The following is an 18,178-nucleotide window of genomic DNA, read 5'->3' on the forward strand; positions in this document are numbered from 1 at the left end:
AAACCCCACCTCTGCCCCGTAGCCATCTGCCTAGCCCCGCCCATGTCTTCTGATACACATGCAGAAGTACCGTAACGGGGCGCACGCAGGAAACCTCGGGGAGCTGTGCTCCATGGGGTGGGGGCAGCAATCACGGAAGCGGGAAACATTTGCTACTGTGCCTTTTCCATTGCGAAAGGGCTGCAGGTGTAGATTAGGCCTTAGTTTGCTCCAGCTGATCCTCTCTGACTTGGCTTGAAGAATGAAAATGGAGTTGGGTATAGGGATGTGCTCTGCTTCTAATCGGACCGGAGAAGCAGGAGCGGAGCGGGGGGCTTCGCCTGCCCTTAAGGCGGAGGCGAAGAGGATTGGGGGGCCGGCGGAGTGTGGCGAAGAGGATCGAGGTGAAGGCGGATCCTTCGCCTCGATCCGGAGCTCCGCCGGAAAGGTAAGTGGGATTTACCGGGCCCTGCCGCTGTCGCTGTCACCCATGCGGCGACAGTGGCAGGGCCCGGTAACCCCCCCCCCCCGCCCTCCTCTCCCTTACCTACCTCCATCCGCGGTCCGTCGGCGTCTTCAATTGAGCCCGCGGTTCAACTAGGAAGTCTGGGCCGCTGCGGCCCAGACTTCCTGGTTGAACCGCGGGCTCAATTGAAGATGCCGACGGACCGCGGACGGAGGCAGGTAAGGTCCCCCTCTCCCTTGGTCCCTTACCGGGCTCTGCCACCATCGCTGCACGGGCGGCGATGGTGGCAGGGCCCGGTAAACCTCCCGCCCTCCTCTCCCGGCCTTACCTGGTGCCACTCCCCTCCGCTGCGGAGCTCCGATTCGGAGCCGGAGCTCCGCGGCGAAGAGGAGCGGAGTATGGGCGGAGCGGCGCGGAGCGGAGCGGGCCGACCCGAAATTTTCAGATCGGCCCGCGGGGTGGAGCGGGGGGTCCGTGCACACCCCTAGTTGGGTAACCCACAAGCTCCTTTGGGATTGGGATTGTCATCCAGCCCTTTCCTCACCTGCTTCTTTCTCTCCAGACCTGCGGATGCGCCACGGATTACGCACCTACGAGTTGGAGCGCTCCTGCTGCTATGACTCACTGCTGCTGGATGAAGAGCGAGGGCGGCTTTTTGTGGGCGGAAAAAATTACCTGGCATCCTTGAGCCTCGACAACATCAGCAAGCAGGACAAGAAGGTAACATGTCTTTTTATCGTGCCATCAGAAAGCATTCAGCTCAAGAGTTTTCCTCTGATTTCAGGGGGTGCGGGTGACGCAAATACTTCCCCTGAAGACTAGATTAATCTTCAAGGGATGGGCAAATTGGAAGAATTTTCATCTTACCTTTAAATACAAGGCGGCCATGGGTTTTTCCTCTTTTCTTCTTCTTCTTCGTTTTTCAGTAATGAAGTGGCTGCTCGGCTGCTCTGTGTAGCCCAGCCATCTTTCTGGCTCAGACTGCCCTGGTAATGGTCCAAACAAAGTTATTATGGCGTAAGCTTCCATGGACTGCACTCCTCTTCTGACAAAGTGCTCTGTAGTCCATGAAAGCTTACATCATAATAAATGTGTTAGCCCTTAAGGCATCACAAGACTCTTTGTGGTTTAAACTCAAAACCTTGACTGTAAACCACTCTGGAAATATGGTGCTGAAGGTACAGAAATGTTTTAAATTAATCAATAAGAACACTGAGTTACTATGTTCCCTCTGGAGTCTTTTGTGGGTCCTTTTCCCATCAGAAGGAGGCATTCTGCTTGTCATGACAACAGGTCCGGCATTCCAGACTCCTCCATGAAATCTTATAGAATAACCCTCCCTATTTAATGAAGTAGGGCAGAGGGTGGGTTGAGTCCATTGATAGCCTCCCAGCTGGGCTGCAGATGGAAGCTGCATTCCCAGCTCAGCAGGAGACACAGCACAGCCGCCTCCGATCCACGGCTCCTGGAGCCTTTGCTCTTCTTGCCTGGTGTGGCTGGAAGGCGGCAGAGTATGGCTCCCTGCTCTGCGGCCGGCTTCCCTGCCACGAGGCACATCTCACAGCGAGCCGCCTGAGCTTCCGAGTCAGGCTTGACTTCTGCAACATAAACAAAGCTTTATACCGTGGCCAATAACCTGCAGGCTCGTCTTTCTTTCCACTGTATCTGGTGTGTCATTGCTCCCCTTTGCAGGGCTTACAAACAGCAGAGAGGATGCCGCATGTGGGGGGAGTGCTGGGTGAGCCAGCGCCAGCGGCTGCTCTTGCATCAGCTGGATGAGGTCCTGGGTACTGTGGCTCACTGGAACAAAGTTTAGCGCATTGCTTGCTCTGGAGGCAAGTGCTAACTCCCTCGACATGGGGGCCAGATGGAGGAATGGCTCCTCAAGGTTTTGGAGTTGGCGGAGATGGTGAAACTCATGGCGTTAATAAGAGAAAAATCAACAACCTCATTTGTCCTGGACTGGAAACCTCTTATAGAGCATATACAAAAGTTGCAAAAGAAGGATCTATTTGTGTGTGGGTTTTATATATAATCTGTGGTTTTTACATGACACTGGGCTGGCTAAAGGGTAGTAATTGACAACCTATGTCTGACATGAAGATTGCCTCAAATGGAATATGGCCTTCTATGCTTTGTATATGAGTTTTTATTAGATGTAGTGTACTATATTATTAGTTAAGCATGTGATGTTATGTAATATTTTCCCCCTTTTCCCTTTTCACCTTGTGTTTTGCTTTCTGTAGAAAATAATAAAATTGTTAAAACCCCAGAAATGGGGGCCAGGTTGACAAGCTTCATCGGTGGGCCTGCTATATGTCCTGTCACCGCAACAGACTAGCATGTTGGGAATGTGGGGCAGGGCCTTTTCTAGGGCAGCACCCCAGTAATGGAACTCCCTCCCTAGGGAGATCAGCCTTTCCGTTGTGAGTTCCAAGCGAGTGGCGAAGACATCCCTATTCCGCTCAGCATTCGTTCGTTTTTAATAAGGGGCTGAAACTGGCTTCACTTTTCAGAATGTTTTATTTGCTCTGGGTGGTATCCACTGTTAGTCCTACATAGAGTAGACCCATTGAAATGCATGGGACTTCAGTTCAACGTGGCTCACCTGCGTCTCATTCATTTCAATGGGTCTACTTTAAGTAGGACTAACATTGGATACAACCCCATGTTCTTAAGCTTTGCTTTTGCTTCCTAGACCACCTTGAGGGCCTTATGGCCAAACTGCAGTCTGTGGATATTTTAATGAATAAATAAAAGATCCATGCAAATCCAAGCACCGTCTGAATCCTGTTCTTGGAATGTTGACCTTGCAGTTCATCAACAACAGAGCTAAAGCCCATCACAGCCTTTGTACGCTGTTCCAGGCCCCACCCTAGAAGATGCTCAGGGTTTAAATAGCAGGGAGACGGTGGCCCGTGACTAAGGGAAGCCAGCAGCAGCAATACAGCTGGGGGTCTTTAGTGCCAGCGCTTTTACAGCCTTTGACTAACTTCAAGTGTGATGAATGACTAACCTAGAAAACCTTTGTTTTGAAGACCTTTGCTAATGATCTGCCTCATCTTTGCTTCCATAGATTTACTGGCCGGCGCCTGTGGAATGGAGGGAAGAATGCAACTGGGCAGGCAAAGACATCAATGTAAGTGACCCATTTGGATGGGGAGGGGATGGAGACACCCTCCCCGCTGCTCAGCACAAGGGAATGGGATTAGAAGCATTTTGAAATGTGGTGTGGGTGGGTTGCTTCCAGGGTGAGCAGCCCACAGAGCTTTCGCTGAGTTGCATTATAGGGACTGTGATGTGCTGAGAGAGAGAGGCTGAAACTTTAGCTTGGGGCCTCGTAATTCACCCATGACCCTTCATTGCTGTTAAGGATCTGCTGAGTGTCTTGCAGGGGGTGAGTGCTCTTCCTCAGAAAACTGCTTTCTGAGTCCCCAGCCTTGCAAACAGCACTGTTGGTCCCAGCCCTGTGAGGCCCCCATGAGGGCTGGGAATCCAGTCGCTGTGGAGGGACCGGTGGGGGCACTTAGAGATGACTGCTTAGCTCTGACCCATCCTGACCTTCCAGGAGATAAGAGGAGGGTTCCCACCATTTTGGCAGGAGCAGAGATGAAGCAGGACACCGTCAGATTCTGCCCCCTGATAACTGTGAGTCAGCAGTGGGAAGGGTCTCAGGCACCTTGGCCATAACTCACACAGGTTGTCCAAGGACGAAGCAACATTGGGTCAAGCCTGAAATAGAAGCTCTGTGAGAGGCTGGGATTCCTCTAAGCCAGCTTTGGTGAGCAATGTTAGTGGCCATCTTCCTCCAAAATGGCCTTGGTGGTTGGGGCAAGAAAGAACATTCCCACTGAGCATGGGTGGGCAACTTGTGGCTTTCCAGATGTTTTGGCTTACAAATCCCATCATTCCTCACCATTGGCTATACTGGCTAAGGCTGATAGGAGTTGTAGTCCAAAACTTTAAAGGGCCACATGTTGCCTACTCCTGTTCTTGAAGTTATTTGGAGCAGCGCAGGCTGACAGACATCAGAAGAGAATGGGACATGTTACCTCCCCAGATCAGTATCCCCCTTAGAAGTTGGCTGTTCTCTTGTCTGTAATACTGGTCCTGCCCCTGGATCTGCTTTATATGTAATCCATACCCAACCCTCCAGGTGCCCTCCAGATGCTTTGGACTACAACTCTCACCATTCCTTACCCCTGGGCCATGTTGGCTGGGGATGATGGGAATTGAAGCTCAATACACCTGGAGGTTGGGGAAGGTTGTCCTAGATGCATGGGAGGGCCTAAGCGAGGATTGCTCTGCTCCAAGTAAGATTGAGAGAGAGGGAGGGAGGGAGGGGAAGGTTTGAGGGTTTTATGGTTTGAGACTGTGGACTCATCCAGATGGCTATAATTTAGGGGGATTGCATGTGCTCTTTCAGTACTTCTGATCCCCACTGTAGAGAGTCCAGGATTCAGCCCACTCCAGTCCACACAGCTGATGGGATTGCTGTGGAAGAAATGTGACCTGGGCTGGCTTCCCCCATTCATCACATGGAGGGCTCAAGTGGGATTTCACCTTTCCCAGCGTACTAACGTCACTGGCGGGCTAGGAAACCGTGGCGGGACACGCTGCTGTACATTGCTGTTGGGACTTTGACCCAGTGCGGAGGCCTGTGAAAACGTGTCATGTGGTCAGGATTACTTCATGGCTGTGGTTTATTATTTGTGTGACAGGCAATAGCCAAGAGCAGGGCCAAGGAAGGGAGCATTCTGGGAGGGGTGCATGCAACACATGGGCACATTATTATTATTATTATTATTATTATTATTATTATTATTATTATTATTTAATTAATTTATATTACTTATTTGTTTAATAGATTTATATGCCACTGTCCACATTTTAAAAGTTCTCTAAGTGGTTATCCCACCTTTCCACCAAAAAATGGCAGTCAAGACAGCTAACATTAAAATCCAGATTAAAAACAAAATCTTCATTAAAACATGTTTTAAAAATGTACTTAACAATGCAACAATAAAAGACATGAACAGCACCAACCAATTACTGTCGGCATTGGTGCTCTCACTCTGAGCGAGGCAAAGGAAATATTAGGAACATCAGAAGCCACCTTATACAATACCAGACTATTGGTCCATCTAGTTCAGTATCATCTACACCAGGGCTTGAGGCCCTCCAGATGTTTTGGCCTACAACTCCCATCAGCCCCAGCCAGCAGGGCCAACAGTGAGGGACGATGAGAGTTGTGGTCCAACAACATTTGGAGGGCCATTGCTTCCCCGGCCCTGGTCTAGACAGAGTGTCTGTGGCTCTCCAGGGTTTCAGGGAAGAGTCTTCCCAGTCCTACCTGGAGAGTCAGGACCTGGGACCTTCTGATCTATGGCCCGTATTAGGGTTGTTGGATTTTGTGAAATCCATCCTGTGTGTGTTTCATGGATTGTGTGGTGACTGTCTTTCCGGCGTCCGTTCACAGACGGCTTTGTTTTTTTAAAATTCATTATGCGAAAAAAATGTGCAACTAATTCCATAACAGGGTTTGCAAGAATTCATGTAATTTACATTAATATGTAACATTTAGCGTACTGTCCCGTTCCATTCAACTTTCTCCGCGTAACTTTTCCAGTCTCAGCAAAAACTTGCGTATTTTCCTATGAATAAATTTGCGTAAATTTGGAGAAAGTTAGAAAAATATTATTTATTTATTTATTTATTATCCACCTCTCTGATTGGATCGAGGCAGGACACAACAGCAAACATAAAATATATAAAATACTGATTAAAAACAGTATATACTGTTAAAAAACATCTTAAAAGCATACTAAAAGCATCCTAAAATTCCACTGGATAGGCCTGCCAGAAGAGATCAGTCTTAATAGCTTTCTTGAATGCTAAAAGACTGTCAAGCTGACGAGTCTCCTCCAGCAGGCTATTCCACAGTCTGAGAGCAGCAGAAGAGAAGGTCCCATTTTCGAAAAATGATCCGAAAGTCCATGGTCTGAGGTGGCTGGTCCACAGCGGATTACACTGGCCAGATTCTTAGATATCTGAACTCATTTTAGTCCATGTCAAATTTCTCTAGCATCACTAGTCCTTATTCTACATAGAGGAAATTGTGGCCCAGAGAAAGAGAGGAATGATATGTCGAAGATTGCTGGAGCTAAGGATTTTTCAGCAACACCGTCTCCCATCGTAACGACTTTGGAGCCAGGGTAGGCAGTCAGGAACAGTGTCATCACGAGAGTTGCCCCATGTCACATCACTGCTACGTAAAACAGAAATGGCCTGTTAGGGCGCCTCTCCCCCCACGGCAGCTGAAGGGGCAGCAGGACAGCCTGGCCATGCAGGAATATCCCCCCACTGATGCACAGACAGAGCCAAGAATGAACCCTGACTTTAGAGTAGCATTGAGGCACTCGGTGTCCTCCCCAGCTCTTGTTTTGGACCCAAGCGTTGCTGACCCTGTCGGAGGGTGGATGGACGGGAGATCAGCACCTCAGGCTCTGGGGAGCAGGATGAGATTGCAAGGCTGTCTGGAGAGCAGCTGGCCAGGGAGATCAGGCTGCCAGCTGAAGAGAGGCATTAGCAAGGCGTTTCTCTCTGCTGCGATGGGTCCCCGTCTCTTTTCCTTTCCTCCTGTCAACAGTTATCCATATTCAGCCTGCTTTATCCATCAGGGCAAAAGGGCAGGAAAACAAAGAGTCCTAAGGTTGTTTGTCTTCCTGGGATAGCTCAAGAGTGATGATGGGGTTGTGACAACCCCGGGCCTGTTTACTCAAGACCTGCCCTGCAGTGAGTGGGTGGGATGCTTTGCCAATGAGTTAGACTCTGGAGAGGATGTCTCTGTGTGTGGAGTGTGTGTGTGTGTGTGTGAGAGAGAGAGAGAGAGAGAGCATGCTCCCCATCACAACTACATAAATCTTAGAAGTACCAAAACCCAGCGCCTCCTATATGACATCTGCACCTGTAGGTACATCTGCTACATATATGCTACATCTGTATATTTTATTTATTTGTTTTGTGATATTCATATCCTGCTAAATATTATAAAATCCGTAAGCGGTTCACATGTAAATAAGTGTATGCTATCTGTAGATCTATATCTACATGTACACCTGCATCTCTCAGCACATCTACATGTATATCTATCTATACGTACATCTATATCTTTATGTATATTTGCTATTTGCTACATCTATATGGGCATTTGTGTGTGTATGTGGGGGAGGGGGGTGAGATTGCAAGCATGTTCTAAATCAACCTTAAAAGTACAAAAACCCAGCGCCTCCAGCTACATCAGCTTATTGTCCCCTCTCCATAGCAGAGCCCGTCCCTAATCAGCAGTAGTTCTGCATTAAACTAATTGGATTTGAATGGCAGAAACTTGAAAATTGTTTCCTCTCTTCTTGAAAGCAGCAGCATGGTTCCGTGCTGAGAGCAAATCTGCAGAGGAGGCATCTGTAGAGAATGGGAGTAAATAATAGAGAAACTCCCTTTTGTTGTGCAAATGATTTGGAAGCGGAGCAATTATCATTAGACTAGAGCAAAAATCCCCATATATCTTTAGCTGTGAAAAATGAGTGTGTGTGTGTGATGTGCTTAAACCTGGACTCATTTAGGTGCTGGTAGCCTGGTATAGGCTTTAGAGAAGAGGCAACGGAACTGGGAAAGGGTCCAGTCTCTTTGGAGCTTAGCCTTCCTGATGGCTGTAGTTCATTTAAATTCATTGACGTCACAGTCTAGGTTAAGCATTACCGGAACATAATAAGCTAGCTCTTCATCTGAATAAGAATGTAAATTAAGAGGGAGCACAGGGCTGGAGCTAAGAGGCCAGCAACAGCAAGATCCCAGGATATGGATTGAGGCACCCAGTGGAAGTGAGGGGGAAGGAACGTGGCAGGCCTGCCGTGCCCTCGGCCTTACATTGATCATGCCCTTCCCTGGAGAAATGGTCAGTACTAGGCATCTTTTTTTACATTCGCCATGGGCATCCCACTTATGGTCCATTTTTGCTCAGGAAGCCGCCTCCTACTGAGTCAGGGGACATTGGTCCACCTTGCTCCGTAATGTTTCCACTGGTGGTAGCAGTGGCACTCTGGACTTTCAGACCGGGGTCTCTCCCAGCCCAACCGGAGCTGCCAGGGATTGAACCTGGAACCTTCTGCAGACGAAACACAGGGCCATTCTACCACAGAGCTACAGCCTGCGCCGAACTAGTAACTGAACTTGTAACTTCATACAAGGCATGGCATTAAAGAGACCCAGTCCCAGAGTTGCTTCCCAAGCCTGCTCTTACATCCACCACATGCCACGAGGGCCGTTTGCCACGATCTATCCTTGCAACTTGTCATGCCTGTGATGGATGGCTTGAGGAATACAGGCCTGGGGAAGTTCAGCAGAAGCTCCGTGGCGCATGTCCAGTCTCTGGGGAGAACCGTTGAGGTAGCAGGGCTGGAACATCTGGCCCGTGCCCCATGCATTGATCCGTCAGTGTTGCATCTGGCTCATTTCCCTTTCCCATTAGCTACACAGCTGGACAGCCTGAAGGGCTCAGGGGGACCAGAGCCTTTCTGCGCATCGAACATCATTCCCCATTCTTGGGTTTCAGTTTTCCTCGACCTAAATGAGGATGTTGCCTCTCGGGTGTCGGAGTCGGTGGCCTCGGCCCGAGAGAGAAGGCTTCTGGACCTGGATGGTTTTTCCAGATGGGAAGGGTCTCGAAGGCAGGATAGACACAAGGTGCTATGGAGGTCTGTGACTGGGGCTGCAGACGACTAGGTACCAGAGAAGGGAGGAGAAGGGATGTGCCTGGTTAGTAGAAGGTGCTCCCCAGGGCTGGCGTCAGGGATATTTAGTTTGCTGAAATGTATTTAAAATATTTCTTGGCCGCCTTTCAGGGCGGAAGCCCTCCGAAGGCGACATACATAAAACAATAAAAACTGATAACAGGCTTAAAAAGCAATAAAAGCACAGCAAAACAGCAATTAAAAACAGCTCTAAAAATAGCAACAACCACAGATATATCAGGAGAAGGCGAAAGTAAAAAAAAATGTTTTCAGGGTCTTCTTAAAAGCCTGCAATGATGGGGCTTGGTGGACCCCCAATGGCAACTTTTTCCAGAGGCATGGGGCCACTACTGAAAAGGCTCTGTCTCATGTGGTTGCCCATCTAACTGCTCTAACAGGTGGGCAAATGAGGAGGGTGTCTTTTGCTGACCTTAAAGTGTGGGCAGGCTGATATGGGTATAGGTAGTCCTTCAAGTTATTTGGTCCTAAACTGTTCACGGCTTTAAAGTAAAAAACAGAACTTTAAATAAGGCTCGGAAACATACTGGTGACCAATGCAGTTGGTTGAGTTTAGGAGTAATATGATGAAATGGCCTTACCCCCACCAACACTTGGGCAGCTGTATTCTGCACCAGCTGAAGTTTCTGGACTGTTTTCAAAGGCAGGCCCATGGTACAACACATTACAGTAGTCCAGCCTGGACATCACTGAGACAAAGTCCATCCTCTCCAAATTGGAGTGCATTCTATGCTGGAGTGCATTCGACGCTGGTAGAATGCGCTCCTGAACACTGAAGCCACCAGGGTTTCCCCAGTTAGCTCTGAGTCCAGGAGGACTTCCAGAGCTTCTCTACATGAGCAATTTATTGCATGCTCATGATTGGCCCTGGGATGTCTAGATGAAAACAAGAGTTCAAGCTGACTATCTTCCGCATACTGATGACACTTCAGCCCAAACTTCGTGATCACCTCCCTTAGCGGTTTCAAGTAGATGTTAAAAAACACAGGGAGCAGCGTGGAACTTTGCAGCAGCCCACAAGCTAACAACTATGGGGTGGAGCAAAAGTCCCCCAGCACTGTCTTCTGAGACCACTCCTCCAGGGATGACCGGAACCACTTCAACACCATGCCTTCTAAGTCCAACCCAGATAAACGATCTGGAAAGACACCCTGGCCGATGGTATCGAAAGCCACTGAGAGGTCCAGAAGAACCAACAGGGTTGCACTCCCCACAGCCGTTCCCCAGCATAAGCCATCAAGCAGGGCGACCAAGGCTGTTTCCGTCCCATAACCAGGCCCGAAACCTGTCATCTTTGGGCACCTGCTGAGCCCCCGCTGCTGAAGTCAAGATCCTCCTGAGTCTGTTCCTGCTCCTCCTTGTGGTCGCTGCTTATTCACTTGCCCACTCGGACCAGGCAAGCATTGATAATAGAGGAGACAGAGCACCTTCCTCCCCTTGGCTTACGCTCTCCCTCTTGGAGGTGCTGCAAATTGGGTCCAGAAGAATGGGGCACGGGAATAGGCAGTGGGGACAGAACTGAGAGCGAGGTGAACCTACATCTTGCCTAAGCCCACCCATCCAAACCCTGGAGCTGGCAGCGGGGCTCCCAATTGCCCTTGGGTTTAGGATAACACAGCTGAAGTCAAATCGTTCCATGCAAGTTGATGAGAGGAAGGCTGCCGAAGAAAGGACTGAGCCCCCGCTCTCCCCACTCCAGTTCTCTGCTCAGAATTGCCCCTTCCCAAAGCTGCTTTTCTCCGTATTTCTGGTCTTAAAACTGTTAGGGCTTCGTTACATACATGGGCTTCTATCCTGTCATTCCACCCCACCCCACCCCAATCTCACCACCAATTCAGTTTTCTTCCAACACTTGATATTATCAAGCCAATCAGACTGTGTTTGACTAACCAATGTCCAGAATTGTCTTTTTTCCATGATCAGTCACTGAGAATAGGATGAAGGCCTGCTGGCAACCTCCCCATCATTCGTCTGGATTTCAGGCTGGATGCTCTCCCTCTTCCTGACCATTGTCTACCTCTTCCTCCCGCTTCCTTTTCCAACCCTTCTTTCCTTTTTCAATGGACTTGGTTGCAGATGCCACAACGTTCCCCACTGACACCTTGCTCATATTTGTCTGCCGATTGCTTTCATGGCAGGAGGGCTTTTGAACTTGGGCTGCCTCGAGATGTGTGTCACCCCCGCCCCCCCGCCCCCAACAAGACATGTACATAACTGGGGAGCATTCAGAATTATGGATGGGTATATGGAGGCAATGGCTCCATTTTGGTGACGTTGTTGATGTTGTTACTGCATTGGCGTTGGGGGGGGGGGAATGAAACACTTCAGCCCCAGTTCCCTGAGGAGGACACATGCGTGAGAGAGAGGGACACAAAGTTATATACACGCCAAGATGGGGAACAATCAAGGGTAAACTGAAAGGAACAGAGATTAAATATGACAATGAGTCCTGTTGTAAGCAAGCCCTACGGTGCTGCTTATTAACGCTTCTTCCGGGTCTTGACATTTGCAAATGTCGGTGCTGAATGCTGAGCCAGGGATAAAGCTGTAGCTTGGACTCCAGCCCTCTGGATCCCATGGCAACCCGGTGCCCTCCATATGTTTTGGACTACAGCTCCCATAGTCCCTGCGCATTGGCCATGCTGATGGGAGTTGTAGTCCAACAGCATCCAGAAGGCATCTGCCCCTGCTTTAAGCCTTGCCTGGACTCTGCGCTCCCCTCCTCCTCTCCCGGCCATGGGTTTGCTCTCTTGCTTGCTGCTGCTCCGCCACGGAGAGCTGTTTGCCTTGCAACTGATGGCCACGTGTGAAGTGGCTCCGTTGGGAGCCTTCTGTTCTGCTCTCTTCAGCCCTTGTTTGCCTTGGCTGCTGCGGCAGGCTTGTCCTCGATCCGCCTTGAAGAGACCAAACGGGAGAAAGCTCCGTGATGCTCCTGCCGTTGTTGGGACCTCCTAACTGATCTTTTAAAGGGCCTGGTGGTGCTGGATGGGGCTACGACTTGCTTCTCCTTCCTCCGCCCGAGCTTGTCACTCCCCCAGGCAGATGGACGCCACTGCCCCTTCACCGAGGACGAATTCTGCTTGAGTTCTTCCAAACATTTAAATAATTGGCCACTTTTTAATGAGCCGGATGGGCAGGAGTGATCCGCCAGCAGTTAATTGGGCTCAACAGCAAGTCAAGCAGATGTTCGCCTCCTGCAGGGGAGGGGTCGCCGGGGAGGCTTGCTTTGGAGGAAGAAGAGGGCCGTGGGGGCAGCCAGGCCGGGGTCTTTGTATCTGCTGGTGACCGGCACGAAATCTCTCCCCGGAGCTCTCCTGAGCCGAATGCCTGCTTCCCAGAGCGCCCTCTGCTGGGGAGAACTGGCCGTAAAAGGTGCAACCGTTCCAATCAGCCACGGACATCATGGCACCAGCATTTATTACCCAGCACGGTTCTTGATGAAAAGAGAGGCTCCCACATGCTTGGGTATTTCAGCAATGTCAGGGGAGGGATGTCCAGAAGGGAGGAAAGCGCTGACCCAGCAAATGCCAGCATCAGAGGCCGGCAAGCTGGCGCGCTTCATTTCGCACCTCGCGACGGCCTCTCTTTCTCCATTCCCAGTTTCTGCCTGCCCCACGAGATGTTCTTCCTGGCAGGAGCGGAGGCACATCTGAAATAAGAATTTGGATGGGAGGATGAGCCATTGGGTGGAATGGAATAGACAGAGGTGGGGGAAACCATCCTGGCTTTCCGCTGCCTTGTTGCTGACAGGACAGGCATCCAAGCCTTTCTGCTCCCTTTCCTGCAGCTCCGCTGATGCCTCCTGGTCCTAGTTGGCAGGCTCTGTTTTCTGTCCGTCCATCTCGTTACGCAACCTTGCGAGTCCGGAAAGCGACTTGCACAATAACAGGGGCTGTTCCTGTTTCTGCAGGCCGAGTGCATGAACTTTGTCAAGATCCTGCACCTCTACAACCGCACCCACCTGTATGCCTGCGGCACCGGGGCCTTCCACCCCACCTGTGGCTTTGTCGAAGTCGGGCAGCGTCTGGAGGTGAGTCGGGCGCAGGGGTTCACAGGGTGCAGAGAGGGCTGCCGGGGGCATTGAGGCTAAAGCCAGGGCAGGAGAAGCCCCAGAGCCCCGGACTTCCCTCGCTGGGCCCTCTTGCTGACATGTTTGCTCCTCTCTGCAGGACTCTGTGTTCAAACTGGACCTCAGGAACTTGGAGGATGGCAAAGGAAAGAGCCCCTATGACCCACGGCACATGGCTGCCTCAGTGCTTGCTGGTAAGGGTCCAGGCCCCCAAACTACTACTACTACTACTACTAGGATGCCCCCAGAATACACACAGTCTCTCCATCACATGCACACACAAACTTTCAAGAGCTTTTGATCTGAGAAAGGAGTACGGCCATTCCCAGTATCCAGACCAGGGCAGGCCTAGATGACAGGCTTCAAATATCAGCTGGTGCTTTCTGATCATTTCCACCAAGAAACCAGAGTCCCTAAAGCTGGGGTAGGCAATCTGGAGCCTGCCAGATGTTTCAGACAATAACTCCCATCAGCCCCCAGCCAGCAGGGCCAATGTTCAAGTATGATGTGAGTTGTAGTTCGAAACATCTGGAGGGCAACAGGCTGCCAACCCTGCCCTAGAGCTTTTCCTGCATATGGGAACTGGGGGCTGATCTCCGTCGGATGGGGGAACAGCTTACCTCTGCTGCAACTAAGCACGGAGGATGCAACTGCTGATGGGGTGGCACGTTCCCTTCTGCACCCCAGCACCCACTCTGCAGGGCTCCAGGAATGGCTACTGCTCCCTGGCTGGATGGACGGCAAGCTGCATAGGAGGACCTTTGGGGGAAGGTGGTCCTTCTTGGGGACCCAAGAACAGCATCTGGGACATGCAGGGGAAGGAACCTGGCACCTTCCAAATGATTTGCACTACAACTCCCAGCATCTCTGGCCATTAGAACAAAAAAGAGTCGTGCTGGATCAGATCAAGGGTACATCTAGTCCAGCACTCGGTTCACATAGTGGCCAACCAGTTCCCCCATGGGAAACTCACAAGGAAGATATGAGTGCAAGAGCACCCTCCCATCCATGTTCCTCAGCCACTGATGTGCATGGGCTTACTGCCTCTGATACTGGACGCAGCACATAGCCATCAGGACTAGTATCCATTGATAACCTTCCCCTTGAGGAAATTATCCACACACACCCTTTTAAAGTAATCCAAATTGGTGTCCATCACTACATCTTGTGGTAGTGAGTTCTATAGTTTAACTATGCGCTGTGTGAAGAAGTCCTTCCTTTTATCTGTCCTGAATCTCCCACCAATCAGCTTCATGGGATGACCCTGGGTTCTAGTATTATGCGAGAGGAAGAAGAATATCTCCTTATCCACCATGCATAATTTTGAACAGCTCTTTCATGTTTTGCCTTGCTCACCTTTTCTTCAAACTAAACAACCCCACCGGTTGTAACCTTCCCTCATAGGGGAGTTGCTCCAGGCCCTAGATCATTTTAGTTGCCCCTTTCTGCACTCCCCCCCCACAGCACTACAGTATATTTTTAAAGGTGTGGTTGTATCATAGATTGGTATAAGGGCAGTATGATATTGGCAGTTTTATTCTCACTTCCTTTCCTAATTATGCCTAACATGGGAGTTTGCCTTTTTCACAGCAACCACACACTGGGTGGACATTTTCACTGAGCTGCCCACCACAACCCCAAGATCTCTTTCTTGTTCGGTCACTGCCAGCTCAGATCCCATCAGGTTATACTTGAAGTTGGGGTTTTTGCTTTGTACTTGCTTACATTGAACCACATTTTCCATTTGGATGCCCACTGTCCCAGTTTGGAGAGATCCTTTTTGGATTTCTTCACAATCCAAAAGGATTGTTTTAACCCCCCTAAATTACCTATGGAGGTTGTGGGCTCTCCCACACTAGAGGCATTTAAGAGGCAGCTGGACAGCCATCTTTCAGGTATGCTTTAAGGTGGATTCCTGCACTGAGCAGGGGGTTGGATTCAAAGACCTTCCAACTCTACTATTCTATGATTCTATGGTGTCATTGGCAAACTTGGCCACTCCTAAATCCATACCATTTATGAACAAGTTGAAAAGAATTGGTCCCAATACCGATCCCTGTGGGACCCCACTATTTACTTCCCTCCATCAGGAGAATTGACCATTTATTCCCACTCTCTGCTTTCTGTTCTTTAGCCAGTTACTGATCCATAAGAGGCCCTCTCCTCTTACTCCATGACTGCTAAGTTTGCTCAGGAGACTTTCGTGAGGGACTTTGTCAAAAGCCTTTTGGAAGTCCAAGTGGCCATACTGGCTGGGGCTGATGGGAGTTGAAGTCCAGAACATCTGGAAGGTGCCTGGTTGTATACCCCTGCTGCAGTATATGGGTCCCATCTGGCTGGGGTTGAGGATTGGGGTGGGCTTGGGTGAGCCAGGGAACCTTTTAACCTTTATCCTTCTGCGGTGAGCAGGTGAAGAGCTTTATTCCGGGGTGGCTACAGACCTGATGGGCCGGGACTTCACCATCTTCCGCAGCCTGGGCTCAAGACCCTCCATCCGCACAGAACAGCATGACTCCCGATGGCTCAACGGTCAGTGATGGGGCTGGGAAGAGGGGGCTGCAGGGGGAAATGGGGGCTGCAGGGCCAACTATTCTCATGCGCTCAGCCTGTTGTCCCTTTTCTTTCCCTGGCGGAGCATTTGTTTGGGGGCTGGGAGGAAACATTCATTTCTGTGCCAGGGAAATCCACAGTTCATGATGACTCTCCATGTTGCTTCTGCCTCAGAGTCCAGTTGCTCTCCAGCTGTTGGGAGATGTGTGGATGGAGTCTGCCACCTAGTGGTCAGAGTCTGACTGACAGCTTCCTGAACTATCTCAGACCCTTTATTTAGTACGTTTCTAATCCACCCAATAACTAACGTTCTCTGGGGGGATTATCATCCTGACCATCATTATGGTCAGAGATAGCCTAGCTACAGTTATCCATGCTCTGATAACCTCTTGTTTGGATTACTGCAATGCGTTATACGTGGGGCTGCCTTTGAAAACGGTCCGGAAGCTTCAGCTGGTACAAAACAGGGCAGCCCGTTTACTAACAGGGACTGGCCGGCGAGATCACATTATGCCAGTCCTTTTCCAACTTCATTGGCTGCCAGTCCAGGTCCGGGCCCGATTCAAAGTGCTGGTATTGACATTTAAAGCCCTAAACGGTTTGGGGCCAGGTTATTTGAAGGAACGCCTCCTCCCATATGTACCTACCCGGACCTTAAGATCATCTACAGGGGCCCTTCTCCGTGAGCCCCTGCCAAAGGAAGTGAGGCAGGTGGCTACTAGGAGGAGGGCTTTCTCCGCTGTGGCACCCTGGTTGTGTAATGAGTTCCCCAGAGAGGCCCGCCTGGCACCTACACTGTACTCCTTTCGTTGCCAGCTGAAGACCTTTTTATTCTCTCAGTATTTTAACACTTAATTTTAACTTAAATTTAAATTTTACTGTTCTAACTCTGTATTTTAATCTTGTATCAATTTTGCTGCATGGTTTTATCCTGGTTGTGCTTTTTATACTGTATTTTGTATTTGTGCTTTTAACCTGTTGGTTGTTTTATTATGGTTTTAATTTTTGTGAACCGCCCAGAGAGCTTCGGCTATTGGGCGGTATAAAAATGTAATAAATAAATAAATTATTATTATTATTATTTATTGCATTTTTATACCACCCAACAGCTGAAGCTCCCTGGGCGGTTCTCAAAAACTAAAACCATTCAAAGTATAAAACAAACGGTATAAAACATGATATAAAATACACATTAAAAATTGATTAAAAACATCCCATACATGATTAAAACATCTTTAAAACATTCTAAAATTTCACTGGATAGGCCTGCCAGAATAGATCAGTCTTTATTGCTTTTTTTAAATTCTAAAAGACCGTCAAGTTGACGAATTTCCTCCAACAGGCCTGTCTGGGAGCAGCAGAAGAGAAGGTCCTCTGGGTAACAGTTGTTAATCTAGTTTGTACTAGCTGAAGTAGATTCTTCCCAGAGGACCTGAGTGTGTGGGGCGGATTATATGGGCCAAGCTAAACATGATATGGAAGATATGCCATTAGGATCTTCTGCAGTTGTTTGTTTTATAAATTAGTGGCCTCACATTGCTGCTTTCAAAACCTGGGAAGTTGCTCCCTAGGAGAAGGCGCTTTAACCATTCCCTCCTGGGATCTTTCTCCCAAGCCATTTGGTCTGCACTGAGCAGGGGGAAGGTAGGTGTGACATCTATACCTGTCTCTTTCCCCATCTTGAGATAACAGCAGCTTCAGGGGGTGATTCTAATCAAGAAAACAGTGGATGGATGGATCAGTGGTGGGGAGGCAGGTGAGAGTTAACCCCCTTCCCTTGTGCTGTGGTCCTAGTCACCTCCGGTTAAAGGATGTGATGCCAGGTGATGGGAGTGGTCTTTGCCCTAGAGATCCACTGCCAGGCAAGAGTAGGTACAGTACTGGGCTAGATGGACCAGTGGTCTGAACTAGCATAAGGCAGATTCCGGCGTCTGCACAGAGCTGTTATTAGCTTCTTCTTTTTTTTTAAAAAAAAAGGGAGATCTTGGTGATGGATCTGTCCTAGCCTGTCTAATTTGTCCATTTAAAAGAGCACTGGAGTAAGTGGAACAGGAAAAAAGGAGTTATTTTTTTGGACATTTGGGCTTTCTACCTCTCTAGACTCATGGCAGCTCACAACCCGTAGAAATGACAAAATGTGCAACAACAATTTCATCCTAGAACAATTCAATCAAATGACAATAAGTCGTAATGAAACTATAACTAAGGAACCAATCATTTAAATCCTTGAACACAAAGGTAACATTCACTAAACACCATGGAGGTTGGTGCCACTAAACCTTGGATATAGCCAAGATTAAATTGCAG

At 49.3% G+C, this 18,178-nt stretch overlaps 1 protein-coding gene across 1 annotated transcript in view; it reads left to right on the top strand.

Annotated features, from left to right (window-relative positions):
- The window catches only part of SEMA3B (semaphorin 3B), a 57,906-nt gene that overhangs the window by 28,435 nt on the left and 11,293 nt on the right, over nucleotides 1-18,178 (top strand). The window contains exons 3-7 of the mRNA XM_063121076.1: nucleotides 1,008-1,165; nucleotides 3,522-3,584; nucleotides 13,163-13,282; nucleotides 13,422-13,515; nucleotides 15,731-15,850. Coding sequence (XP_062977146.1) covers nucleotides 1,008-1,165; nucleotides 3,522-3,584; nucleotides 13,163-13,282; nucleotides 13,422-13,515; nucleotides 15,731-15,850 — 555 coding nt within the window. The remainder of the gene's footprint in view (nucleotides 1-1,007; nucleotides 1,166-3,521; nucleotides 3,585-13,162; nucleotides 13,283-13,421; nucleotides 13,516-15,730; nucleotides 15,851-18,178) is intronic.

Source organism: Elgaria multicarinata, chromosome 3 (assembly GCF_023053635.1).
Source record: "Elgaria multicarinata webbii isolate HBS135686 ecotype San Diego chromosome 3, rElgMul1.1.pri, whole genome shotgun sequence".
NCBI lineage: Eukaryota > Metazoa > Chordata > Lepidosauria > Squamata > Anguidae > Elgaria > Elgaria multicarinata.